Source organism: Acanthaster planci, linkage group LG01 (genome assembly GCF_054643075.1).
Source record: "Acanthaster planci isolate LZ-2023a linkage group LG01, COTS_SCS, whole genome shotgun sequence".
NCBI lineage: Eukaryota > Metazoa > Echinodermata > Asteroidea > Valvatida > Acanthasteridae > Acanthaster > Acanthaster planci.
Window position 1 is genome coordinate 25,200,026 of NC_141777.1, and position 27,987 is coordinate 25,228,012.

At 39.8% G+C, this 27,987-nt stretch overlaps 1 protein-coding gene across 2 annotated transcripts; it reads right to left on the reverse strand.

Annotated features, from left to right (window-relative positions):
• Positions 1-27,937, reverse strand: nphp1 (nephrocystin 1). Of its 2 annotated transcripts, none has more exons than XM_022227419.2 (28): positions 27,727-27,937; positions 24,269-24,357; positions 23,532-23,592; positions 22,583-22,657; positions 21,202-21,263; positions 19,004-19,903; positions 16,274-16,579; positions 15,455-15,581; positions 14,483-14,577; positions 13,879-13,948; positions 13,727-13,778; positions 13,155-13,188; positions 12,744-12,786; positions 12,273-12,357; positions 11,561-11,652; positions 11,037-11,112; positions 10,075-10,127; positions 9,502-9,576; positions 8,736-8,808; positions 8,362-8,399; positions 8,107-8,192; positions 7,721-7,797; positions 5,345-5,444; positions 3,220-3,332; positions 2,551-2,624; positions 2,046-2,090; positions 1,523-1,639; positions 1-927 (listed from the first exon to the last, which is right to left on the reverse strand). In XM_022227419.2, the coding sequence occupies exons 1-28, from the start codon at positions 27,787-27,789 to the stop codon at positions 778-780; spliced, it is 3,231 nt and encodes a 1,076-aa protein (XP_022083111.2). In that variant the 5' UTR covers positions 27,790-27,937; the 3' UTR covers positions 1-777. The 2 variants fall into 2 exon arrangements, with proteins under 2 accessions (XP_022083111.2, XP_022083112.2); XM_022227420.2 differs by having other exon boundaries at positions 27,714-27,937.
• Positions 27,938-27,987: the final 50 nt, after the last annotated feature.

The window sequence follows — 27,987 nt, forward strand, 5'->3', positions numbered from 1 at the left end:
TATAGAAATTAAAATATATTCAAAATTTATTTCCTAGACACAAATCACAATTCAAGGTAATCAAACTGACAGGTGCACCCAGTCTTAAGACAGGCAATGCATTAATCAAATATTAATACATGTACACACTTAACATCGCTATATAGTGCTATATAGTGCACAAGTCACTCAGTGAAATACAGCTCAGCACCTAGAAAAAACTGGCTTTGTGACGTATGGTGTACTTCTAATGCTGACAAGCTTGACTGTTTTTTTATTATGTCCAGAAAAACATGCTGCTTAAAACCCCAAGTCCAATGCTGGGGCTCAAATGGGTACATCCTTTCTAACATCACATGGGTACTTGAAAGTGAAGTTCTATGGGACTACAGCTTGCCTTCAACAACCTGCTTTATGGTATGACTCCTGTTTAATTGTAATATTTATTTGTTTCTTTCATTTGTTTGGTGACCCTTTCAGCTGCTGCTGTTGGTCATTTTTGTCTTGTATACCAATAAATACAATTTTAAAAATAATCAAAATCATACAGATCTCCATTGGCTGGTTTTCCAGAAAAACTAGCATTACTCAAGTAGTATTAAAACCTTTGCAAATGACAATTGAAAAGTTGAATTAATGTTCTCACAAATAGTCATGTTGACAACTAAATATCATCATTGGTTTTCTTTGGTGTTGAGCACTGACAAGTTCTCCAGTGATTGTTTGAATAAATGGCTCAGAAAATCACTCTTTGGGACATTATTAGTCACTCAAAGCTTAATTAACATGCAACGGTCGTCAGCTCCCCTCGTGGTAGACCTGCAAGAGGTTGAAGGTCACTTCTCCAATGTCAAAGGGCGCATGCATCACACCAGGCTTCAGGAGGTAGTCCAGTACACCTCTTGTGCGGTTTTTCTGCATCATATCCGAGATTTCCTCCCATCGTTCCTGGAATTGAGTTTTGAAATCAGAGAAAGAAAAACTGAGGTTGAATTACCGTCCACCAGTAAAATGGCATACTTTTCACAGAAGTTGAATTTCCCATTTGAAAAACTCACTGGCTGTAAACTACATGAGAGAGAGATTTACACTAACAAATCTCCTGATGAATAGCGTTTACATAACTTGACCAATGAGCTTGTGTGAAACAGACTGTCAATACCAGCTTAAGGTCAAATCTATTTTATTTCATTAAACCAAGGACAGAATATCCATGATAAATAGCAGATATTACTAGAGTTTGGTCACCGGCCTACTACCATGACTGAATCAATTGTGATTCGCCAAAGAAAGGAAAATTCAAGAAAGCAAACTATCCACACGCCTGGCAAATCTTGGAACTGAAATAGTGGTAACATTGAGCATACTTCCTAAAATGACTCCACACTCTCTCACGAATGAGCAAATCCTCACTGGCAAAAAGTAAAACACACACACACCAAACACATGTAGCCTAAAAAGAGTGATAACCAAAATTGAAAATGAAGTTAAATGGGACATAAAGGGAAGCATGAAGGGATGCAACAGAATTACTGCATCACACCTGTTCATTCTCCTTGTCACCAAACTTGTAGGCAGGCAGAGTTGCTGACTGGAGGAGGAGATAGATGCTTTCCATGCATGCATCAACAAAGAATTTCTTCATTTGGCCAAGGTCTCTCTGTATGACCACAGCAACAAAAAGGGAATCAGTGTTGCCAACAACTTTTGTTGACACACTGGGTGAAAAATTTTGACTTTGACTTTTGACTTAACGGATATACATGTGTAAACACCACGAAATAAAATCCAGTGTTGGGGGGGTTTTCTTGTGGTTTGAAGCTTAAGAAACCATAATAAACTCAAAGATTTCTGAGAATGCTTTAAACAAAAGCAATTCAATATAAAACACCAAAAAAGCGTAAGGAGTTTACAGACTGAAAAAGATCTCTCTGCAAAATTCTTTATCAGCAAAGAAAACCACCCATCAATAAATGTTCAATTTCTGAAAACAAGCAGCCTTCTGGCACATGTAGCTTCTCACACTTTGTTCACTGTAAAAATGACTGAGATACGCCAAGACTCACCTTGTCTGATTTTTTCATTGTTCGCCTTTTGTATGCCCAACAATTCTAGTGAAAGGAAAGGGAAATATTGGTCTGATATTCTTAAGATGAAACAACTGTTACAGGGATTATATTCCTGCAGTTTTGGAAAAAACGGAAAGCATAAACTTGTTTGGAAATGCAAATTATTAAGATTTTAATTTATACCATGTCACCTAATTTCTTTCTGACCTTGTCCATTCATGTGTGTCCAATACATAACAAGTGTAAAACATAAAAAAGATAGCTTGAAGGTAATGGCGTATTATTCAAGTATTTCTATCAATGTTCTATCACCAAAACGATTTTAGAAAATAAACAAGCACTGGAAAAATATTATGCAAAATAAATAACACATTACCCACATGCATAACACTTACATTTCTTCAAATGGTTTTTAACTACATGTATGTGTGAACTAACTACAATAAATGTGTATGTTTCCTGCAAAAGGAAAAATGAAACTGTCTCATGGACTTCATTTTACCCTCAAAGCATCCATTATGTCTGGATATTGCAGAGCCTCAGGGAAACTGGAAAGAACAGGACTATGAATAAGATCTGCCAGAGAAATGAACCAAGACACAAATACTTCAGTGAGGTGAAAGAGCGGTACGCTAGGACAGTACTTGAAAAAGAAAACTGTCATCTGAAATATTTCTGTTGAATGACGCCCACGCGAGCTCTTCCATGGCTCCTCACTGATGTACATGTATTTGAATTTGACTCAACCCTAAATCTAATGCCATTCACAAATACATAACTATTTAAGAATTGTCAACAGGTGTCGTACTATGTCGTATATTCACCATAAAGGGCAGTCTAGTCTGCCTCTTGGTTTCTTTCAGCCAAGGCACCCAGGAGGAATAGTCTGTGTTGGGTTTTTCTCTTCAAGAATTTAGTGTTAGTGTGCGGTATTTTTTGTAAATGTATACACATACATGTATTAATTTAGCAGTTTGTCACACAGTGACTTTTTCATGAACCTTTTACACATATTGCTCCTGAAGCCTAAGGCAGCTGCCTTTTTTGGTCCGTTAATCTGTCTCCCTTAGCCGCAACTGCTATTTCCTGTCACAGATTTACTTAATTTTTTTTTCATTCATTATTATGCAAGCCACAAGTGGCAAGCTTCTGTGATAGACTGCGATCTCACCTGTGTTTTGAAGGTCAATCCTGTCTATGAGTGCGGACTCAGCTAGTAGCCTTCGGTACATTGAAAGTGACGATATGTAACAGCTACAACTGACAACAGTGTCGGGCAATGTGCTAGAACACAAGCAGAAATGGCGTTGTCTAAAGTAATGCTTCATCACTTCAAGATTATATGAAGTCAGTTATTATGTCAATTACCAATATACCAAGCTCACCAAAAAGTTGTGGATAACAATTCAAATTGCTAAAGACAATTCAAATTGTTATGTTTACGGGGATTTAAGTAACACAAGTGTACCAGATTTTATTCGAATTCAACTTGCAAAAGGCTTATTGCCAAAGTGACTCAGGTTACTTTTGGCTCATTTTCTTCAGCTGTGTTGCATTTCAGGTTTGTGGTGTTGATCCTTGAGTGTCTATCACTGCACTTCACTTACCATGTTCTGCAATGATAACTCAACTGCTTAAGCTGCCCAAAAGTCAGAGCACTCCAAACAACCCTGGGCAACTCTTTAAGCTAGCAGTGAAAACTGTTTCCCCTCTCAGATCTTTACCCCAAACTCCGTGACAAGCTAACATTTAGGACAGTACTCATTGCCAACTTTTACGAAGCCTCTGAGCCCGTAAACTTCCTGACAGCACAAAGTTTTTCTCAGTGGGAAAAAGCCACTGCCAAACAAGTCCACAGAGATCCAACCTGTCTAACTTCCAACCTCTTCTTAGGAGTGAAGGGAAATGTGTAAGGGCCATTTACTCAGATGACGGTTAGCACTGATGAAAAAGTGATATGCTGTGCAATATAGTACAAACAAATGGCAGAACTCCACTCGCCATGAAAATGATTTTCCACAGGAACAGGGCAGCCACATGCTGCAAGGAGAATCAAAAGTACAATGAGGAAGCGCATGACAATGCCAGTCTGTGATGTCATACGTAACGATACCACTGACTCAACAAGGCCAGAATGCACAGTCCTGACACACTGCACGATGTGTCCACTCTCTGTGTATACTTCAAGTGCTGGAGATTATGGTTTCAACAGGAGACCAGTCTTCAGCATTGTTTACCAAGCAGAATTCCACATTTGCACATCTGTGTAAATAGGCTCTAGGAGTCAAACTTTTAGAAGGTGGTCTGCCAACTATTGTTGGAATTAAAATATGGTCATTTCAAATCTTGCATCTTGCATCCGTTAACCCCTTCACGCTGGGACTCGTTAAGACACGCTGTAAACATTGAGATCCTCAGCCCGCTTTTCAGCAATTATTCTCGGCCCACGCTTGAGCGAACACAGTGAAAGAAGGCAGACCCTGGCTCGTATGTCTATGGTAATTGGTCTTTGTGTGCAGCCCAGAAATGAAAAGACCGAATTTGCATCATAATCCCCAGCTTCACAATAGTGGACTTACAAACCGAGAATTTGCAGTTTGGCAGGTGGCCTTCGTGGCCAAGTGAGGCTGGAATTCTTGGAGGCGGCTTTCGGAAAGAAATTCCCTTCGAGAAGGGGTTAAAAGGCACCAATGTTTTTGTGGGTAGCTGTTCCGAGTTGGCTAAATCATAAAAAAAATGCTATCTTTATGCCCCAAATGCAAAATATACAGATAGAAACCAAACCAAAACATGAGATACAAGCTGAGGGAGAATATTATATATTACCACGTTTTGTAGTTTGAAGAGGTACATTATTACTGCAAGGTAAATTCATGGACAACTCCACACTTTTTCGGGGGAGGGGGGGAGAGCTCCTGTCCATCATTCTGCAGATTAACTACACGTGTGCATTGTTCGCACACTCAGAAATTCTCAATAGCCTATGGGTTTTGTGCAAGAGAAATTACGACCTTCGCTGTGACCGGTGCAAATTAACTGTTTATCTGGATTTCTTTTCAGAGCCTTTACCGAAAACATGGTATCTTCAGTATGTTACAAACTCCAAATTGGCCAATCTTGTAAAATTAAAGCCAAAGTTAACATGTTCGGCCTTAAATTAATTAATTAAAAAAAAAATATCAGCCTATCTTGGGAAAAGCTAGCTGCCTCTTTTGCTTGGCTTCTACACTTGCCAACAATCTTCTCTGCCTCAAAGCTCCATGAGGTCTTATGATACCACTTCACGATCTACTTACTCTAAGTCAGCCTTCTGTTCTTTAGTTGGCATGGACAGCTTCACAACCAGCCTAGGGTTCTTACTAGCTGTCATCATGGAACGAAACTTACTGGTGGATGCTGAATGAGACAGAAAGTTGCAGTTAGATGTGTACGTTCAGTATAGGGAAAAAAGAAGGCAACACTGCTGGGCTTTAGAATGAACGTCACTTCACAGGAGCAAGTATTTGCTGCCCACGGTGCTGATATTTTCGTTCCACAGGAGCAAGTTACTGCCCAAGAAGTTTGGAGCTCTGATAGACTAGACTAAATGCACAAATGAATTAGGTCTTATAGCCTGTCTCTTTTTCAGATGACCTTTACCCTTGGAATGACACAGTATGCAGAGTGTGATATAGACTGTGATATATGGATATTTGCACATATGCTACAAGTTCCTATGAACCAACTGATGTCTCCTCAATCATGTGTCATTAAATTATTCAGTATATTCAACGGTGATTTATACTGTGTTTTTATTGGCAAACCACTTAACTACATCTACATGTATGTGTGCATGTGGTAGGCAAAGCTGAAACTCTTCTCGCAGACAAAGAATGTTGCACATGTGCACACAGAGAGCAGTCAGGCACTTCACACAAAAAGACAAAAGTCTGGTTATGGCTGTCAAAGTGAAGACTTCAAATTGAGCTTTTAAGCTGTACTGAGAAATGAAAACAATGACTTGCACACAAAGAGGATTTATTCAGGTGCTCTATAAAGCAGTCCATGTTTCACACCTGTGCAATGGAAAGAAAAATTTCATTCCACTCGCCACTTGATTCATTTGTACAGCACTTCCTGGTTCTAAATGACGTCATGCTTTGGTACTCTATATCACTACTGCACTGCCACTTGCCATGGAACAATCAATAAGAATCAAGGCTTCGAATTTTCTGCAAGAGAATGTTTGATATTACTGCTACAGAAAATTTTCGGCTGTAACCCCCCCCCACCCCTTTCAGTGAAATTAAGGTTTGGGTCTAGATAGTCAAGATTTGATGTCTGCAGCTTTTTGCATAAACTCTGGTACCAGCACAGCTCGACGCTGGCAGAAACAAGATTGGAGCCGCATAAAACATGCCACTCTTGCTGAAAGCAACAGTAGTATTTTCTTTTGATCCCCATTACTGCCTGATCTGGCATCTTTTCCTGCCTGCCAGACACACAAAGGTCTCAGTTTTGGTCTGTAACATTGTAAACTTAAAGCCCGTACAATTATGGATTTCAACCGATCATAACAATTCAATATTTCACCCTTACGCCAGTTACTTCCAGTGTTGTAGTCGAGACCTTCACAAGACCATGCGCAAGACCAGTTAAAAGTAAAAGCGTGAATAATGACAAAGGAATGCTTTTGTTGCAGTTCATTTGAATAACTTGTGGCTTGAATTCAGACTAGAGGTCTTGTGTTGGTCCACAACACTGGTTGCTTCATTATTTTCAAACTAAACTTACACTGATAATTACTGTTAAATGTGATGCTTCTGTCTAGGCAACATGAGTGATCATAAAAAATTGGCTTACACCAAAAATGACCCCGAACAATGGAACAAAGGCTCAATGTCGATGAATGACCCTCATATGAATACCACGGTGAGGAGTGATCTTAAATGCAGGCCTGCCAACCTCTTGGATCACAAAACTGTATTCTAACAATTCAGAAGTCGTATTTGTTATTAAAAATATCATATTTTGCAAAAATGACCATGTAAAAGCCCTGCAATGTACGACACAATTTCTTTGCCCCGCGCCAGTTGCCACGAAGCCCTCTATTTCCTCAAAAGTGGAAAAATTGCTAAACTTATTTCAAGCCGCATATTTACAGTGGCCATAAAATGTATGCTACAGTACATGAAATACTGGAGACGGTTTGTCACTACTTCCATTGATGCACAAGCGGCTTTAGAGAGTCCTATTAATGCATGCATGAATATTGATATTTCCTGAGCAGCCAATCACAACATAATGATTGGTTGGTTGCTGGATGCTGTTTACACACGAGGTTTGTACAGGTACATGCATATCCTGTACACAAGTGCATAGTGTACACGTACTGTACATTGGCAGCTGCTTTTTTCTAGCATAATGTACACTCGCAACCGTTGGACTTCATGTACAATTTTTTTTCAGGCAAGTCAAAATGGCCGAAACCCATATTTTATGGGAGGGGAATGTATGATCGTATTTACAAGAATTTCCCGTAGGAAATACAGCTAAATCGTACCAGTTGGCAAATCTGTTCAATACAATTGGATGACTGTGCAGCCAAAGAGCTGCTGGGGAGCCAAGCTCACCCAAGAAAGGATTTCTGGGACTGACTTTCCAACGAGGTGAATGTCACCTCCAAAGCTCACCTTTTCTGCTAATGGAAGGATCCACATCCACATCTGGTTCATACGGAGTTCCTCCTTTGATGGGTACCTCATAGACCCTGTATGCAACAGTATTGTTAATATGTAACAACACAGTCTGCTCTTTTGACGTCACAGTCGTGTTTTACAACAAGTGGCTGCTAAAACTATAGTTGGCCATTGTTACAAAAGTAAAATTCACAAAGTGCTAAAAATTCCACACAGCTATCAGAACACCAGACAATAACACACATACTTCTAAATGCTAAATGAAAGAAAGTAACGGAGGCAAATGATCCATTTGAAATAAATCTGAGGTACTTTTAAAATAGTTTCCAAACACACTGCTTTACAAAGATCTTTAAAACCTCCATTCCATAATTGCTTACTTGTTGACAGCTGGTCCCCCTGTTGCTTCATCAAACAGTGGTAGGTGCACCCAACCGCAGCTTAACTCTCCCTTCTCACCTGTTTTCTGAACATCACAAGATTAAAATCAATCAGTTTTGCGTTGGATTTCACAGATATTCACAGGTGTATCAAAGATTTTCAGAATTAGCAGAAGTGCATATATCTCTGTTGTTAGTCCACTCTTTAAAAGCACAATGATTCTTTCTCAATTATAACACATCAAATGTGCTTACTGTTCGTAGATATGATATGCAGATTTCAAACAGAATGCCTGAAATAAAAAAGAAAGATTCCGATTTACTGAATTAATTTGCAACAGAAATACTCTGGTTTTTCCAATCTTCCATTATCGTGTTGGGGATTAAACACTGCAAAAACATTTCATTACATCTTACTTTAATGTACTGTGCTTGTGATAGGTTATTACATTCATGTTTAATTTGATTACAATATTAGGAATAAACTGAATGCTTCATCTGTCTTCCTATAAACTGAGTATGTACTAACCTGCTGAAACCAATATTAGACCCCCTAGGGTGTATGTAAAAACCATACAGAAATTGGAGGATTGAGGACTGTTAGGGTTAAATTAGGATGTGCTTCTCACCAATGTTCTGATCTGTGTGATTGGTACGAACAAAGCAGTCCCCATCCAGTGTGCTTGGTAGCATGCTTGTCATCTGAAAGGCGAAAAGAGTCATTTGTGTACAGGTCCATGTGCAAAAGTCCCGGTGGCAAAGACAGAGGCAGGGTCAGTAATGCCACGGGTGCCGCACACCTGACACTCAAAGAAAGATCTGACAGGTTTGCAAACTGGGATGTAAAACTAGTTGAGTGGACTTAATGCCATGCACAGAAGCGCGGCAAGGGGTGTGTTGGCCTAGCAGGATGCTGTTGCCAACTGACTGCACTTTCCCTTGTTCATGCCAAAGTTAACGTATAGACCGAGTATCAGTTAAGAATAGTCTGAAGAGATACCACACTTATGCTTGCACACAAGGGCAGGTCACAAGATCCTACTGGTCGGAGGGGTATGTAATCACATGCATACAACTTGTGTGCAATCTCAATGGCTTCTTAAGTCAACAATGTTTTATTAGTTGGATTACGAACCCACTGATTCCAAACAATGCAATTTTAGAAAAAAAAATTAATGAAAAAATTGACACAAGTTTAACCTCAACAGCGGTTTTGGTGTTTTGAAAAAAAAATGGTCTGCTCGAACCAAAGATAAGTTAATTGTATGGGAAAAATAAAACTTCCTATTTTTTTTCCAGTACGCCAACCCAGCAAAGTTTCAAATGTTTTCTAATCCAAAAATTACAAAAAAGGCTGTAGCCAGATCAGTCTAAAAGATGGTTTGTCCCTGATACCTTTGGTGAAAACTTCCAAGTCCTGGGGTCAGACTCCACAAACGTGGCCTGCACTGTGTGGATGTTACTTAGGACCTGTGAGAGCACAATAAAAAAGGAATGCAGCGTAAAACAAGTGGAAGGAAAATTTGACATTGAGCGAATGGAGTTAGACTCGACTTGCCAGAAACCTTTGATCCTACGAAAATACTCTGTGCAGAACTTTCACTAAAGCCCTAGCCAAGTGAAGTTTCATGTCATTTAGGGCAGACGGGAAGGATATGGTAGATTTTAGATGAAGTAATAGCTGGGATCTGGAAAGTCTGATTCACGCTGCCTGTCTGCTATGTGCACGTTATTAGCCTTCCGCTGCTTAACAAGGGCATTTTTGTGCCCTGTTAGCTTTGCGTGACATCTAATCTCTTTTGCCGGTCCATAGAAGTGCCCTAAATAGAGTGGTAAGCTCACTGTAACCAATGAAACATCTGCATTTACTGAAATAAAAACTCAATAAATCATAAAACTTGGTTAATCAATTCCAATGGTAAGCTGATAAGAAGGGAGGAGGGAGCAAGGTACGACATCTAGTCTCACCTTATCTCCATCAAAAACTGCCAGCCGTATGTGTCTTGTCTTGATCTCCAGCCCTGCAATATCCAAAACATAATTCCCTCAAGTGTTAACTTGAGGGAACTTGATCTGCTGATGCCACTGGCCATGCAATAGTTATAATACATAAAAGAACGGCCCTTGTACGTTTTGTTCATTTGTTTTTGTTTTGCAAACGAATATCAAACAACAAAAAAACAAGTCGTTTTCTGTGTTTCGATTTTAAAACGAAAGAAAAATTAGATTTTCAATCAAAAAATGAATGAACGAAATGTACATGGACCAAGAATCTCTTTTTTTTTGTTTTTCCAGTTGAAAATAAAAACAGTAGTATTGTTTTATATTTTAATCCCTATTCCCTTCGACTGCACACAATTTCAGGGACGTGTCACAGACTTCTCAGAGAGCTTTTCAAGACAAAAGTTACCTTTAAATATGCAAGAAATTTCTTGTGAGTTGCTCCTCCTTTTACTTTAGAAGCAACAAATTCCTCTAGTTCAGCCATGTTTGAATTGATGGCTTAAAAAGACGTTTCTTACATTACATGGTGAAAAATGGAACTGTTTTTCATTCTGAAATATTGGAGCAATAGACTACATTGGAGTTTATTTTCACATTGGCAAATGAAAACGGAACATGATTATTGTTTTCTCTTTTTAAACGGAAGACCAAAAAAAATGACTTTTTTGTTTTCAAATTGAAAAACGAGAAAGGACTCGTTTTTTTATTTTCATTTTTAAATCGGAAAACAGAAAACGACTTGGTCTTTGTTTTTTCTATTTTCATTTTCAATTCGAAAAACAAATGAACCAGACATACACAGACACAGGATGCAGTTAACAGCACATGTGTACTTGGCGTATTAAATAGCAGCTTAGAGGTTTTTGACAATGGTGAACGAACACTTCAAGCCAAGCTACAGGCCAGTGACTAGGGTCCTGACCCACCTGCTCCAACTTGGGGCATGTTCTTGAGCATCATGAGAGAGACCATCTTCTGCACACGCACAGTACGAGCTCTGATCTGTAAAACAAAATAAAATACTTTTGCCAACACATTCATGAAGGGAACATAGAGAGAAGTATTATTTTTATAACCCGGGTATGTTTCAAAAATTTTAAATATAAGAAGTGTTGCAAACTGCTTGCTGGCTACAAAGTCCTAAACTAAACATATCAAAACAGAGGGCTTGAGAGTTTCCCAGCACGATCTTTTTCAAAGGCAAAATAGGTATTTTTCATTTTCAAAAACATCTCATATTTCCATGCCTTGCTGTAACCCTGACATTTTGGTCCACATTTTAAGAAGGGGACTTCATTCAACTCTCTATCAATCATTATACAGCAACAAAGAAACTTTGGACAACACTAATCATCCCCCTAAGACTCTTTTGTCATCATTAACTTTGAATTGCCAGACTACAATGTATTCAAGTAGTCAGGTCCATTTGTAGACCGTCACTTGAACATACCTGATTGTCCTTGGGATTCCAATATAAATCCTTAAAGGCAAGATAGGACTGGCTCAGACGAGGCTTCAGCACATTGCTCAACGTGTATTGGTCTATCACAAGAAAGAACCGGAACACTACTGTGAGATAAAAACTTTAATAAAAACGAACTAACACATGTACAGTTTCTGTACAGGGCAGACCATTTTGACTGCACTTTAACTTTGCTTGCATTCTGTTCCAAGTGGTAAGCTATTTGCAGTACAAATATCGGGTCCAAGCCTACAGCACCCCCCTCTTAGAATACGCATGCAGATAAATTTTCATATCCTGTGCACAGCTGAGGCTTTTTTTTGACAGTAGCCACGAACTGCGAAGCTAATTGGTCATAGCTTTCCTGAAGACGGCCCTTTGATCGCTATACTTTCAGGAAGAGCATTGCCATACTTGGGTTTGGAGTGTGATGAAGGATCATTGATGATATGCAGTCCTGGATTTCATCTACGGCTTTGTGGTGAATGGAGATTTCCAGGCAGGACTAAGTGATGACCATGCAGCTTTGACAAGGGTTATATTGAAGGATGCCACGTACTGTGCACTGACTGAGTGTGATTTCTTTTTGTGTGTGGTATCTCGCTACACAAAACACTGATCAACATCATTTTTACTGAAGAGCAAAAACCATCGCCAGTGCTGTTCCCCAAAAATCGGGACACTGTGCCAGGGATGTTACCTTCTTTTAGTAGTCTGGCTGTGGTGGAGGGTCTGAATCCAGACGGGATAGCACCCATTGCAGTTAACACGTCTGTCACACTTGTCTAGAGGACGAGAAAAAAAGACAGATAAGGTGGCTGATGTGATTGTCCAGATGGTATAGATGATGTACAAACTCACAGGTTTCAATAGCATGACCTCGACTTTCTACAGATCAAACTGATCTATTTCAAACTTCGAGCTTACTTTTGGAAATATTTGGTTCATGAAATATTTAAACTACTTGTGTGGCTGAGTGCACATACATACATGCAGAGGTTACCTGTCTGCCACTGTTTCAGATGACAAGTAGTTAGATCAGTTAACTTTTGCACTTTCGGGCCGGAAAACTCTTGCAAGATTCATTCTATGCCACTAAAAAGGTTTCAAACTTTCACAATGCAATTTCACTCAACCCCCATACACACAGAACAGAATTTTCGACATTTACCTCGTTCATTGCTTTTCTTAGTCCTTTCCACAGCTCCAAACCTCTGGAAAGTAAACAAAATTTGACAGATATTGGTTCTGCAAGAGCTAACACACATACAGTATCCCCAAAACCTTTCAGGAATCAAGCAACCACCAGCCATGTAATAACACCACAGACCGACTAGCCAGCCTGGTTGGGTATAGAGTGCTTCACTGCTTCACCGGTTCCCACCCTTCCTTTTGCACATGCTGCACAGAAACCAACAGGACTGTACTCAGCTGAACCAGCTAATCTTAGGACTATGTCTAACATGTACTCATCAAAATAAATTTCCCTGGCAAAACCCGTAGAAAAGACCTAGAAACAAGTTAGCCTTTGGGAAGAAGTTACATGCATATTACAATAAAAGAATTTGGGTTTCAAACTTACGATTTTCGACGACCACCTTGTGCACGTGCCTGATCTACAGAAAAGAAAAGTTTTTAAAGGCATGAAAATTTAAGACATGAAATTTTCGGAGTTTAAATATTGAATCTCCACGTTTGTTGAACCTCAAATGGAGGACACATAGCAACAAGCAACAAACTGGTCAAAAGGAAATTATCAATTATAGTTCACAGCAGTCAGAGGCCAGAAATGGTTTTCTACCGAGACAAAAAGTATGCGGTTTGCTTAACTACAATTCACTTCCACTTCAAATCCTGAAATTGGCTTCATTTAGCAACGATTCTCTGAATTCATGTGCTTAAATAGGACAGAGCACACATACGTCTGTCTGTAAGTGTCCCAGTACACCAATGCCCTGAATAAAACTTGAGTTGATTTAATAGTCCTAAATCCTCAGATTTCAATGATTTTACATACACCCTTGGGGGATAGGGTTAATCACACTGAATTCAAAGCCTTCAAAGTAGACAGCTGTACTGATGACCAAAGATGACAGCTACACAATTCTCAATCTATGCTCATCATCCCATACAACACTTTTTTAACTGACATACCTTCTTCCTCAGGAGACTGTACGTCCCTGTAGTCACCGTAATCTTTCTTCAACTGAAACAAGTGAATACAATAATTTGGAATGATTGGAACGTTCAGGTTGGCATTCACCTAAGCCACGGCTGCAAAGACATAGATTCAGACACAGCTATACCTTGAGGTAGGTGCTGGGTACCAGTCCCCGGTTCCCTTCCTCATCTTCAGCCATCCACCATCCATCATCTCTGAAAAGATCAAGTAAACTGTCATTGCTATAACAGCAGAATTTCCTCAAAGTGCACCCACTCCAACACACGATGTGCACTTCTACTTATAAAAATGCATTCCTTAAACTTCCAATAACAGCTTGAGCATGATATATGTCTTAACTATGATCTAGCTATGCATTAAGTATCCTATGCATACAATTTGAAGATAAAGAATACCGAGTCGGAGACTTTACTCAACAATTCTTGACTTATGTTGCCTCCTGGAGGTTGTTACGGCTCGTCACTAAAATAAAATACAGCAGGTTTTGAACAACATGCCCCCCCCCAAAAAAAACAGGTTGGCACTCATTAAAACTCTGAGATCATTCTTGCAAGTTGGAACACCCCATGGCCAAGACTACGACAAGTAACATCTCCTGCAAAAGGAATTGTTTTCCCCACCAAATGCACTTGTTATTAGCTACCGTGGCATCTTAACGGCAGATTAAGTACATGTACATGTACATGTATGTCTTGCTATTTCGTAGTCTGTAGTTGTAACTGACCAACCTGGTATTTATGACAGTTAGGATGTCACCTCGTCTGAATGCCAAGTCTTCAGTCTGCTCAGGAGCAAAGTCACAAACGGCCTCATATCGCTCCATCTTCAGCCAAAAATGGTGAATTTACTCATTATGAAGTGGCAATTCAACGTAAAAGAACACAACTGTGACATGAAAAAAATCTAACCTAATGGAATGATTCCTGCTGCCTGTCAGTTAATTTGGATGGGAAACTTCTAATAAGAAATTTCAAGTACACGTCTACTGAATGCTTGTCACAAAGTTTAATCCTTCTATATTTTGATTAACTGGATAAAGACTGAAATGATAGTGCACTTTTTATCTGCAAAATAGAAGTAGAATTATTTTGATTTTTAGCAGCTGCCCATACAAGTGATTGATGCACACATTGCAAAGAATAACTGGGCGTAATGCGTACGTGCATGAAGGTACTCATGGCAGCTTAGCAAAAGGTGATCATAGAAATAACAGGGTAGAGGTGGAAATCAGTATCCTTGCTCTGGTGTCATACACATATCTCCTTGAGTAAACTGTGCACTAGTAACTCAGTTATCGAGAATACTCAGTCACTCAGTGTTGCAGTTAAGCCCTTTCCGAGTGCTTTTTGTCCCAAGTAAAAACTGAGCTGTTTAATGTGAACACAGCAAGAGAGATATGACAGTGGAGTACAAATAACATTAGCTGCAGTGGGAAACAAACTTGGGATTTTTGGCACGTTGCACTACTAGATTAAACACTGAGACAGAAGTATTTGTGTACATGTAGCTAAAAAATACTTTCCAAGTACATTTGGTTCAAAAGTCTTCAATGTTTACAAGAATCTGGAAACTTGGTACTCTATGAGGTACTCAACTGCACCCATCTAGTTAATGAGAAGCATATCCTGGTTATGTCTTGACGGAGTCTTCTAGCAAATATAATAGCAGGTGCTCCTCAGTTCAAGTGGTATATGGCTCACCCCTTCGTCCGGAGGACTGAAGATGTCGCTTGCATTTGAGCCTCCTGTTCCACCCAGCTCATCAAGGTACTGGGAGTCATCTTCATATTCTTCGTCATCTTGCTCCTCGTCTTCGTCTTCTTCTTCCCTGAAATGTTACCCAATGAAGCCAAGCCTGTACACCTTTTTGTGTGAACCCGTGAAAATTATTTTTAAATCTCTGCAAGGTAATCTGATATACAATCCCATTACGTATATCTTTACGAGTTGTACACAATTCTTTTTGGTCATGAAATTAAAAGAGTAAAATGATGAAGCTTTTTCCAACACCTGATTTTCATTTCTGCTAGTGATGGGTATTGTTATGTGCAGTTGAGTATATTTATATAGTATCTGCGCAATATAAATGCTCCTCATTATTATTATGATGGGTACCTTCAGCTGACCTTAAAACATGCCACTGGGACTGGAGGCAAGAAAAACAAACAAACGCAAACAAAGCAACAAAAAACCAAAAATGATTCTTGGGATAGACAAAATTTTGAGGGTAAACTCACATTTACTGTTGGTTATTCAGGCACTGAACTATTGTGGCGCGTGCTTGTTATGCAATGATTATGCAATGCTAATAAAAATCAAACTGCAAGACAGAGCCATTCTTTTTAGACAACAGGCTTAGTTAGTTCCAAGGAAAAAAGTCAAACAATGCTAACCATACCAACCCTTCTCAATTTTATATGTTAAATGCAGAATACTCTACATCTTGTACATTGAAACCATGGGCCCTTTTTTTAAAGTTGAAATTTGTTTCAAGCATGAAATCTCAAGGATGATTCTCACTCCTCGTCATCTTCGTCATCTTCTCCCTCCTCCTCGTCATCCTCTTCCTCAGAAACCTCCTCTCCCTGTTCCTCATCCTCAGCTGATACTTCTTCATCATCTTCATATTCGTCATCATCATCCTCTTCTTCGTCCTCATCTTCATCATCATCTTCTTCTTCATCATTGTCCTCACTTTCAACCTCCTCTGGGTGTGAATTTGCCTTCGAGGTTCCCGTATTTTTGGCTGCGTCCTCTTTGCTTGTCGCTTGCTTCGAGGTTGCATCTTCTTCTTTGGCATCACTGCTGGTGGATGCTGTCATTTTCCTGTAATTTGGAAACTCAGATGACTCAGAATTTCAGAATTGGTCGAAAGAAATAGACTTTAGTATAGCACCGCATGCAGGGTCACTCAGGGTTAGATGCCTTTTAAATCCCCAGTGATTTCAAAATCATCCCAACTTGGTTTCAGACTTACTTCACAGATGCTGTCATTACAATGTACATACATTGAACATGGATGCATCTGCAAAGCTGCTGCATTATCACAAAAAAATATCAGAGGCGAGAATATTGCTCAGATGTAAGAGGCAACAAAACATGAGACGATTTTCTCTTTTATGTTTTATTGCATTTGACTTTGGTCATCAAAACAACGTTGCATCACAGTGGCATGAGGTAAGGCACATTAAATTTCTGTGACCCACTGTACTAGATGGTTTAAGGTTGCTTTTGCATAATTAAGAGCACTTCAGGAAATTGCTCCTCAGACAACGATTGGGAAGAATTTGTAACTGACCAGCAACAAGTTCCCCTTGTAAATCATAACCAATGTTTAAATTTTAAGTTATCACAATCCAAAATGGAAACATGACGCCACTTGAACAACATTCAATGTTGAAACAATGTCCTAAGCCCACTTGGATATTTAGGGCCTACAGACTAGAATTTTGACATGATGGTATCTTTTTAAAGCTTTCTTCATCTTTTTTTAATCAAAAATACGTACAAGAATTGAACAAAATAGAGCTCTCCAGGTAAACATGCGTATTTATTATGATGTGAGGGGCAATTACGCACCCATATATCATTTAAACTTGAAATTTAACAAAAATTATACAAAATATTTAATGAAAAAATGTTGTTTTAAAAATTTGATGGGTTTTAATGGGATTCAAAATGCTTTTCTGGGCACATTTGAGGCTATTACATGTATATGTAATCTGGTCCTCAATAATAGGACAAAGGGTACAATCATGAATGACAGTATATAACAGAGTGTTAGTATTTCAGTACCATGTGATTCACTGCCACTATCAACCATAAGAACACACTGTGTTCAACATTTCAAAGAATTTTGTTGGGTTAGGCTACGTTAGAGTTGAGCAGTCAGCAGATCCTGTAAGGGGTGCTACAAGTTTCAAACACACACATGTACGTGAATGTACATGTAAATTACATTACACACAAGAAAGGGAAAACTTCAATGCACTCCACCAGTTTCACAATCTGACACACACACACACAGAAAACAAAATGAGAAATTCAAAATGGGACCAAATCACAAAAATCAAGTAGTGCATTTTAACAAATGTTTTTACAATGGAACAAAGGAATGTGGCAACCACACACATGCAAACCTATGGACTCCATGCACAGAAGAAAGGGCTACATGTATGTAACCACAGGTTGATGTGATGGCTACGACTAGAAATACACGATATGTAATCCCTTTGCCTATGAAAATCCCTGGCTATCGCTGCAGCCACTTTCCACCAGACATGTGTTAATATGGGCGATTCACAATACAGTGCGCCACCAAGAGGTTTCCATGGAAAGATATTTCCCACGGTGCATTGTGGGAACTGGTCGACAAATTCTATTCGCCCACTGTGTGCAGGGAGCTTGAACTCTCCTCGATTTTGTTTGTCAGGAAAGGAGATTCCTTGGTATATTTCGGGTAGCAATTTAATCAATCCTTTCTTCTTTACATTACATGGAATGTCCCACTCTATCAAAATTTCCCCAAGCTGTGCGCCGACATGCACTCAAATGAAAATTACAGCAAGACGACAGTGGTTTTTGTCAACCTCTCGACAAATGGCCTCTCCATTGCAACCTACATGTGTTGATGGCACACTGTACTATAAATTGCTCCTATTACTTCAAGATACAACCAGTTAGCAGGGACCCAGCCTTAAGGCCCACCAACCCAGATGAGCGAAAACCGAATACAGTGATAGAACATGGTACGCAGCGAGATGTTTTAAAGGGGAAAAAAAACACTTGGTACGCAGTTACTGACTCCCGACAAATAACCAGTCACCCAGAGGAAGAATTCAAGGCACGATAAGGAGGCATCCAACCTTGCCAGTTAATGATCCTATCAGGACCAACAATTGGTCATAATGCAGCACAACATCTGTAGTACGTAAGTGCAACACATTCAACAATATCGCTCTGGATTCTAAAAAAATGCATGCCAATGCGGTGAGTACTAAAAAACATGCCCTCCTTTGTTCCGCTCGGGGTGGATAGCACTGCAAAGGGTAATGAATCGACAACAAACCAAATAAGTGTACAAACAGCCTGTATCTAACAACGTTAAACCAAGTACACACAAAGACAGTGAGGTGTTTTCACACACACAGAATGGTGGGAGGGGAGGTTAGGTTAGTCCAGTGCTGGTAGTAGGGAGGTTTAATCCTGAAGTGCACAACAACCAAATCCAACCAAAACGGTGCCTGTCACCTGTCAGTCTTGCGCTGGAATAGTTTCCATCCTTTCTTTTCTTTCGGCGGTTTGGGCTCCTCTGGTGGCACACCATCCTTCTTGCCATCCTTTTGCCTGCGGCCAAAGGGGCTCTTCATCAGGCTCCGTTTTGATGCCAGTCTGGGGGACTTGGCTTCCACAATATTGACTTCCCCCTGTTGTTTATCATCGTCTTCATCACCATCGTCATCTCCTTCATCTTCCTCATCAACCTCATCTATCTCTCCGTCCTCAACTTTATCCTTTCCATCATTTTCATAATTTTCCTCATGATCCTCCTCTTCTTCAATGTCTTCATCTTCCTCATCTTCTTCTGACTGCTCACTTATTCCATCCAGTTGACTTCCGGAGGACTTGCCAAGCTTCCCTTTACCAACACCCTTCTTGTCGGCCCTTCCCTTCTTCTTCTCCTTCTCTTTCTCCTTCCGCTCCTTCTCCAGTCGCTCCTTTTCCTGCTTTTCCCGTTTCTCCTGCTCCCGCTTCTCCCGTTTGGCCTGCTCCTGTTTCTCCTTTTCCAGCAGTCTCTCTCGCTTCTCCCTCTCCTTTCGCTCTTTCTTGGTTTCTTCTGGCACCCCAGCCTCTGTGGCCTTCAGCTTTGCTGCCACATCTTTGGAACTCTTGGAGGACCGCCGGAAGAGGCTCATGCGTCGCAGTTTGCTCCCAGATTTTCCCGGGGAACTCTTCTCTTCCTGGTTCTCCTCATCCCTCTCCTCTTCTATCTCCTCATCTTCCTCCACATCCTTCTCTCCTTCCTCTTCCTCCTCTTCATCTTCCTCCTCTTCATCTTCCTCCTCTTCATCTTCCAGTGTGCTATTGGCACCTGGGCCAACACTGATCACCTTGCTCGTGGATGTCGCTCCTGCCTCATCCCCCATTTGGCTATAAAAGGCAGAGCAGCATGAGGCAGGCAAACATGGATGGGTTATAAGACATCAAAAAGTTGCAGTGTTTCATTCAACCAAAAGGCCATTACCAAATAATCCAAAAATCCATTCCCAATAAAAACCTTAAAAGCTTCAAGACAAGACAGTTGTTTCAACATCCAACATCCTTATTTCCAAAGCTCTCATAAACTACTGAATAAAGGAAAACCAAGCAGGATATTGATGAATGGTAAGAGCTGGGGACAAAGTAAATGTAACGTTCACTTCTGAGATTCAACTGAAAACACCCTCATGTCATCACACCTCTTGTGGAAATCTGTTCTTTTCATTTAAACTCCGATATAACACAATGTACAAGAATGCCAACACATTGACAGATGGCCGGGGTGCTCACGAAAAGGGGCAAAAATAAAAAGAGGAAGGCAGTTTGCTTTATTTTCTCTACCTTCCCAAAGTATAAAAAGCCCCCAAAGATAGCCCTACCAATAAGACAGGCCATACAAAATCACAAAAAAGAAATTCACTATTTTTGGCAGACCCCCCCCCCAAAAATTAGCACCATGAAAATGTGGTTCCGGATTTGCCCTTGCCCAAGCAGTGGTAAATTAATTTTTTGGGCATATCGCATGCAAACATGCACAATTTCTGGAAAATTTTAGTAGGGTACATGTATATGTAGTAACTGATAACTTGTCATCGCATGCTATCGTCATCATGCTCCATGCTTCAAGCAGTATTTCAAGCCTTTCTAACTTGGCATTGAAAACTTCAGGTAGTCTAAAGGGAATACCAAGGGTCAGTGTTGTAGGCAAGGCCATTGCTAGACCAGTCACAAGATCAAACACAAGACTAGTCACAAGACCAGTCACAAGACCAATCACAAGTAACAGGGTGAACAAAGACAAAGAAGTGTTTGGTTGCAGTTCATTTGAATAGTTTGTGACTTGAATTCAGGCCAATGGTCTCACACTGAGTTTGTGATGGCCTTGTGGGTTCTTGCGATGGCTTTCAGAAGTCTCAACTACATGTACACGCACATACAACACTGCCAAGGTTTTTCTTATCAATGCAGGTTAGGACAAGTTGAGCCTCGGTCTTCAGCTTTGCAAATTGGAGGAAGACATGCTTTGTGATCAAGCCATGAATCCTAGAGATGAAATGATGATGGTCCGAACCCACATTCTTCAACCCCCCCCATTTTGAAGTGGTGGCAGGATTTCCGGCTGTTAATAAACACATGACGTTACATGTACATGTAGTCGGCATGAAAAGAAGAATGCTAATTTATCTAACCGAAAGTACTCTTCCTCCGTCTCGTTAGGGATAAGACTCTCTTTGAGCTTCTCAAGACGATTCTGCATTCAAAAACAAAAATTAAACAAAACCAGAGGCATGAGGGAAAAATATAAGTTAAAAGTTAAAGGAACTGAAAAGGTGGTAATGCTTCCAAATCTTGAAAAAATAAAGGTGCACATTGAGATTTCAAATGACTGTGACAGACCGAGTTAAATTTCAAAGGATTCGACAGACATCATGGCTTGAGAAAAGATTAATGGAACAGGAGAGGACTGAGATCGTATCACAAGTAAATCAATCCACAATCATTTTTCAATGATGAAAGATGGCACCTGGCGTAGAATTACTCAGCGATGAGTTTGGTACCTGGTATTTCAACAAGCCATGCTCAAAATAGAGATTATTCAAGAAGATCAATGTATGCACATGATCAATGCAACTGTGTGACAACTTGCACGTACCCTGAACACGTTCAACGTGGCCTTACGCCATGCATGCCACGCGTGCCTTGTGTTTTTCAATGATCTTGCCTTTTTGAATATAAACTTGCTCATTCAAAGAAATAAAAAACTTGAATCCTGTTGTCTCTCAGATGCTTTCCCTTTACATTAAAGTATACATGTACAGTACCTTTGCTCCGTAGTGTATCTCAGTGTGGGCTGAGAGATGATTAAAAGAAAAAAACCAACAAGTGTTCTCAGGGGTGGACTTACTAGTGGAGAAGTCTTAGACACACCATTCCACTCGGCATGTATTACATTTTTTTCAAACTGCTTTTCAAGGATTTTGAAGGGTTCGGGTCGTGTAGGGCTGAGTCAATTCGAATAATCCGTTATTGAAATATTCAACAATCAATCCGGCAGATTGTTGATGATTGGACTATATACAAAATCAGTTGCAATAACGCACGTAATTGTACATTATTATCACTATAATAGCTTCTCACGTCTGGGAGTATCTCCAGCCACAATTTAGTAGGATTTAAGTGACAAACAACACTTCTTGTCCTGTTGAAATTTCTTTTCCTTTTAAATTTTTTTACCCTAACCCCCAGGCTGTATGTACAATCATATTGAAATTGGAGGATTTGGGACTGTTAGGGGGGGAATAATTCGCTTTTGAAAAAGATTTCAGTTGTTTGGCATTTGAATATGCGTGAAACAAACCTCCATAGTGTAGTATTTCTCCTTTAAAACAAAAGAAAATTCATCCTTCCTTTCATGAATTTCGCAGTCGAATATTCAACTTAAGAAAATAACATTCTAATATTTGATAATTGATCAAATATTCAGATATTCAGCACAGCCTTAGGGTTATGGTCAAGCTGAGGGAAAAAAAGCCTCACCACTTTAGGTTAAAAACTGCAGGAGTGCCTTACCTTTAGATTTCTGAGCCGCTTCAGTTCATCAGCTTTGACATCATCAAATCGACTGATTGGGGTTGTTTCTTTACCCTAGAGCATGTACATCAAATAATTCACAGAAAAATGAACAAGGAAGACCAGAAACAAAGAAATCAATCATTCAAGGTTTGTTTCAAAAGTGACTAACATTCAAAAAAATCTCGGAATGAAATATAGGTTAACCAATTGATGCTGAAGGACATGCCAAAAATAACAATTTCAAGACAGTTTCCTAACAGACCACGTACATGTAAACACAGTCTGACAAAAGTGGTGTACTTAACGTAAGTAGGAGACGGGTTAAAACTTCGAAAGTTCAATTCATTTTCTATAAATGGTTGTCTGTCAAGATGCCCAAGTGATGGACATGAACTTGGCTTCCGCACCTAGCCTGTCATTGCTGGAAATCCTATGGTGAACATACTCCACTATTTTGAGGCCACAGAATGTTGCAAAATATGAAGTTACAGTGAACAAGTATTGTACAAAGGACTCTCAAAGGTCAATTTGCCAAGAATCAGCAGTCAACATGGCTGATGTATCTTGTCTTTTTTTCTAAATTGCGTTTTTTCTGCCAGAAACACTCCATTAACTGTGGCCAGTTCACTGTGCAATAATCCTGATGTGCACGTACATGTATAGTACATATACATGTCCTTGAATTTAGAAAAAGCACCATGTTTATTAGGATCACATGTTAGCCATTTTTGCAAACAAATGGAAACTACATGGAAAGGCTTGCCACAAACAAAACAAAACAAAAAATAAAGAAAAAAATAAAGTACTAGACATTCTGAAAGAATGGAACTGGGACTTAACAACCCATACCACGATGAGTGCTTATCGTTTCAAGTTTGGGGGTACCCTTCGGCCCACATTCCTTAGCCTGGTCTGTTTTGAGATCCCAAGTCAAAGAGACACTTACTTTAGTGTGTTTCGACACCCTCTGCTCCATCTTGGTAGTCTTCTTAATCAAGTCTTTGCTCCTGTAAAAATGGAGGCCGAAATAAGCTTCAGAAACATTACCTAAAACTAACTATCTACATGAACAGAATTACTCGAGTGGAATGAATGTCACATTCCAGGCAAATAACAAATTATTTGCGTGTACATGTACATGTATTTATTGGTAATACTATTGTAAGACATTTCTCAACTGAACAGGTGCAAAATGTGATTTTCTTGCATGTACCGTACATCCTTAAAGACACCAACATCTGTCCCAGTTTTCCGAAGTTTTAAGGGATTTAGTTACAAAAAGCCTAGAAACCAATGCTTGGATGGGTTTTGTGCCTGGCAGTTTGCAATGAATAGAAGGAAAGTGACAGTGACTTCATGATGTGCTGAATTTTGGCAAAGTCAGGAAAGTAAATCTAGCAAAAATGCTGAGGAAGGTGAGGGACAACAGTAAGCATGTGAGCAATTCTGCAGTAACCAAATGACATTTTGACATATGTACAGAAAATTAAAAGTACATCTTTAAATTTAAACTAGAGTTTAGATTTAATGCTAACAACATACACCAGTGGTTCTTTGTTATCTTATTTATTTGTATTATTTAACACATGTTCACCACTTTCTGAGTGTTTAAAAATGTCGTTCTGATACCATGGAATTGCCCATGTGTTATATTACGAATGCCATGCTGGCATGAGGGACAACCTTTGCAGTAACTTCTTCATGCGTTGTTTCCTGTCGGACAGCCCCATGTCTTCAATGACTCCTTGGCATTCAACTGCAAAGGCATCCACCTGTAAGGAATACATGAAGATATTAAAGATTGGAAACCAATTCTAACAGGTACTTATGCACATGCACACGTAGTCCTAGCAGGGCTACAGTCCCCCCAAGTCCCGTCACAAGTAACTGCACATTCATTGGATGACAAAAGAATGTTTTAGTCACGACTCGTTTGAAGATACATGTACATGAAGCTTGTAACTTCGGTTGAGACTGGACAGATGATGATTAATCTGCAGCTTGAGCTTGTAAGGACTTTAAAAGATCAACTTGACTACATCCCAAGAGAGGGTGCAATTTCCTAGCAATGGAGGCTACTCTGGTGGGAACAGCACTTCACTGCTTCTTGAACAACTGTGAAATGCAAGCATTGCAGTCACTTCACTACCAAAAAAATTGAACATTTCCCACCAATATGGCTCTTTTTAACTGATGAGGGGGTGCTTCTGCTCAAGGCAGATGACTCCTCATTTGGGTCACAACAATGTCAATAAATTACACAAAACAAAGAATGAAATTACTGTTCCATGAATTCCACTGCTATACAAGTAAATGAAATGGCACCATTTTCAACCATACGGTACATGTGTATACGGTCTTGTCATGATTCAGGTAAAAGCCTACAAAACTCAGTTTTGGTCTGTAGTATTGACTGACATGCAGACCTGCGTGTGCATCAACGTTTGATTGAGCTGACTGACAGGTGACTTCATAAAGCTTTGCTACAGTACATACACGTACATGTATGTACTTGGCCCAAGCCCCAATTGCAAATTTCCCACAAATTCCAAATGCCATGAGCCTTATGCCTAAGGCTGGGGGTAGACAAGCCACTTTCCTACTACATGGACATGTACACGCAGAGGCAGTCTACATGTACATGTAGTCCCAAATAAATCCGGATTCTAACTACTGTGTATGAGAGTCCCAAGATAAGCCATGAAAATCTGCACACCAGGAAAATGCATCTCTCCAACCATATCAACACCCTTCACACTGCACTGTACCCGTAGACCAAGTAATTCCAGCCCTAACGCTCATGACATCAGAAGAATCTCCAGATATCATTAGCATTAGAAATTAGAGTTGGAGTTAATCAAGTTACAATAGGCTTACTGCAGAAATTCATTTTTATGTTAAACAGAGCATCTGGTAACTAGTCTACATTTCTAACGGACAGTACATGTACCGGTACATGTACATTGTACATGTAACCGGTACATGTACAATGTACATGTACATGTATGTCCACAGTTGCGCCACCAGTCTCCTGTCATAATGATCAATCTTTTTAAAAGTTGAACAAGAGTAAAATAAAATGGGCATGATTTTGTTTTGCATGTTTTTCTGCACTTGGGGTCTCACTCTCAGCCCGACATGCCAGCGTGGCCTTATGCAAGTTGGCCACTCATCACCAAAAATTATACAATTAAGACAACTGTCAGTCCAGTGAAAGGGCAGTATGAAATCTCCCACTTAACATATTTTTGGACTTTTAAAAATTATCTTACATGTAGGTTCTAGCCATTGCAAATAACCACAGGGGCACGATCGCAGAGTACCTTGCCACTTCCATGATCCACCTCGTAGCCAACTGCCCGGTCAAAATGTCACGCTCTATTCCCTTAGTAAACAATGAAGGACACGTGGCAGTTCTGAATGAACAGAATTTTTCAACTATCTCCGTTCAGTTTTTTGGTTCCCTCATTCTCAGGCTCTCAGCAAGACCCCCATTCATTTTACGTTTTTATCAGCGTTTCTGTTAAGCGCAATCTGGAAACTAGAGCAAATTTACTGTACTCCATTCTGAGTTGATTTCTCTTTGAACAAATCCATTCATAAGATAATCAACCCAGGAGTGAGTAAAATAAATTTGGCAGGAGTCCAGATTGCATTTAACATTTCCAACAGCCCAGGGGCCAATTTCATTGAGCTACTTAAGCACAAAATTGGCCTAAGTGCAAAAGAATTTTGTTTAATTTAAAAACGTATACAGGCATCACTTATTTTCTTAAAGTGGTGGGCCACTAGATGCATGTATCTGCCATCAGAAAGTAATTACTTGTCCTAAAATGTTTAAAGTGGCAGGGAAAATGTTGAAGCATTTACTAATAATTAAAAATTACCAGATCAGTCTTATTATCACAGGGTTTGTGCACAGGGTGTCAAGTGATGTCCTTGAAAGCCTAATGTATGGAATTCTTGGAAAAATATTCCATACTCATTGGCCTCTTTCCCAGGACTATATTGTGTTTTTTTGCAGACTACTGTATAAAAAAAACAGATAGCAGGGAAACAATGTTGCATCCTGACTCCACTTTTCCCATCATACATGTATATCATCTCAATAAAAAGTAGACAGAAATGCTGGAAAGACACGAATTCGGGACTGAGAAACATTTACCGATGTTGTTGGGAAAAACTTAGAAAATTCTCTTCACTCCCCATAGAATTTGTACACAACTGCTGAAGTGGAGTCAGGATGCAACATTTTTTCTGATAGCAGAATTATTCTAAATTGCCAAATCATACAGTAAGATCAACAGAGATCAAGCCATCATGCAGATCAACCAACTGCACCCAAACATGATGTACATTGTAGGCCTTATAAGTTACATGTCATGTACATGTAATAAGCCTTATCGCAAATACTGAATGGGTGATTTTGCACAATGGTAGAAAGACATTGAGGAAAGGAACAAGAGGCAATGTTTGCTCCTTTTTCTTCCCACAATGCCTTTCATGCCTTTCTACCATTGTGCAAAATCACCCATGCAGTATTTGTGAAAAGGCCTAGGCCTATGTCCATGACTGGAGTCGCCAAGTCCCTAATTTCACCACCTATATTTACTTTTGGTTTTCTAAGTACGTGTAAGTGGCAAAATATGAGACTTGGTGACTATACGGTCAGGGACATTACAATACATGGACACAGACATGACACTTGACAGACCTGGGGTTTTTTAGAGTGTTAAATTGATGCTACTTGACACCCTGTGCACACAAGAGACTGGTCTGAAACATTCTAAGTAGGGTAATTATAAGGACGGGAATTTTCGACCAGGAGAATTCAACCAACTGCATTCAAATCTACACACAACTGGTCGAGCTTCTTGCTTTTCTTAATTGTCATGTACATGTATGTGGTCCGATACCACTGCCCACCTTTACCCTATTTTCTAAGTAAACGACTTCGTATTTTCCCGCCTAAATTGAACTTTTCTGGACATGTGTTTGCTTTCTGATGGCTAATAGGTCACTGTAGGGAATAATTCTGGCGTCCGTATATGGAACTCTTCCCTCGTGGACATACAGTACATGTACGGATGCATGATAATGATAGGCAAGTCAATGGAGTACGACGTACGAGTTGAACGCACCTCTTTCTTCAGCGCATCTCCCTCGCGAATCAAAGTCCGCATATTTTCCTTTGGTGTCGCCATATCAACTCATCACTCAACACAGTTTATTACAAAACCTGCTGCTGCTGCTGCAGAAGACAGATAAAACACCACGATCAAAATAAACTTATGGTTCGATCTCACCCGCGGAAATTTTTCGAATTCATGCAAAGGAATTGCACGTAAAAGGGCGCCCTCTACCGTATGCGCAACACAAAAATCGGTGAGTATAAAATGTAC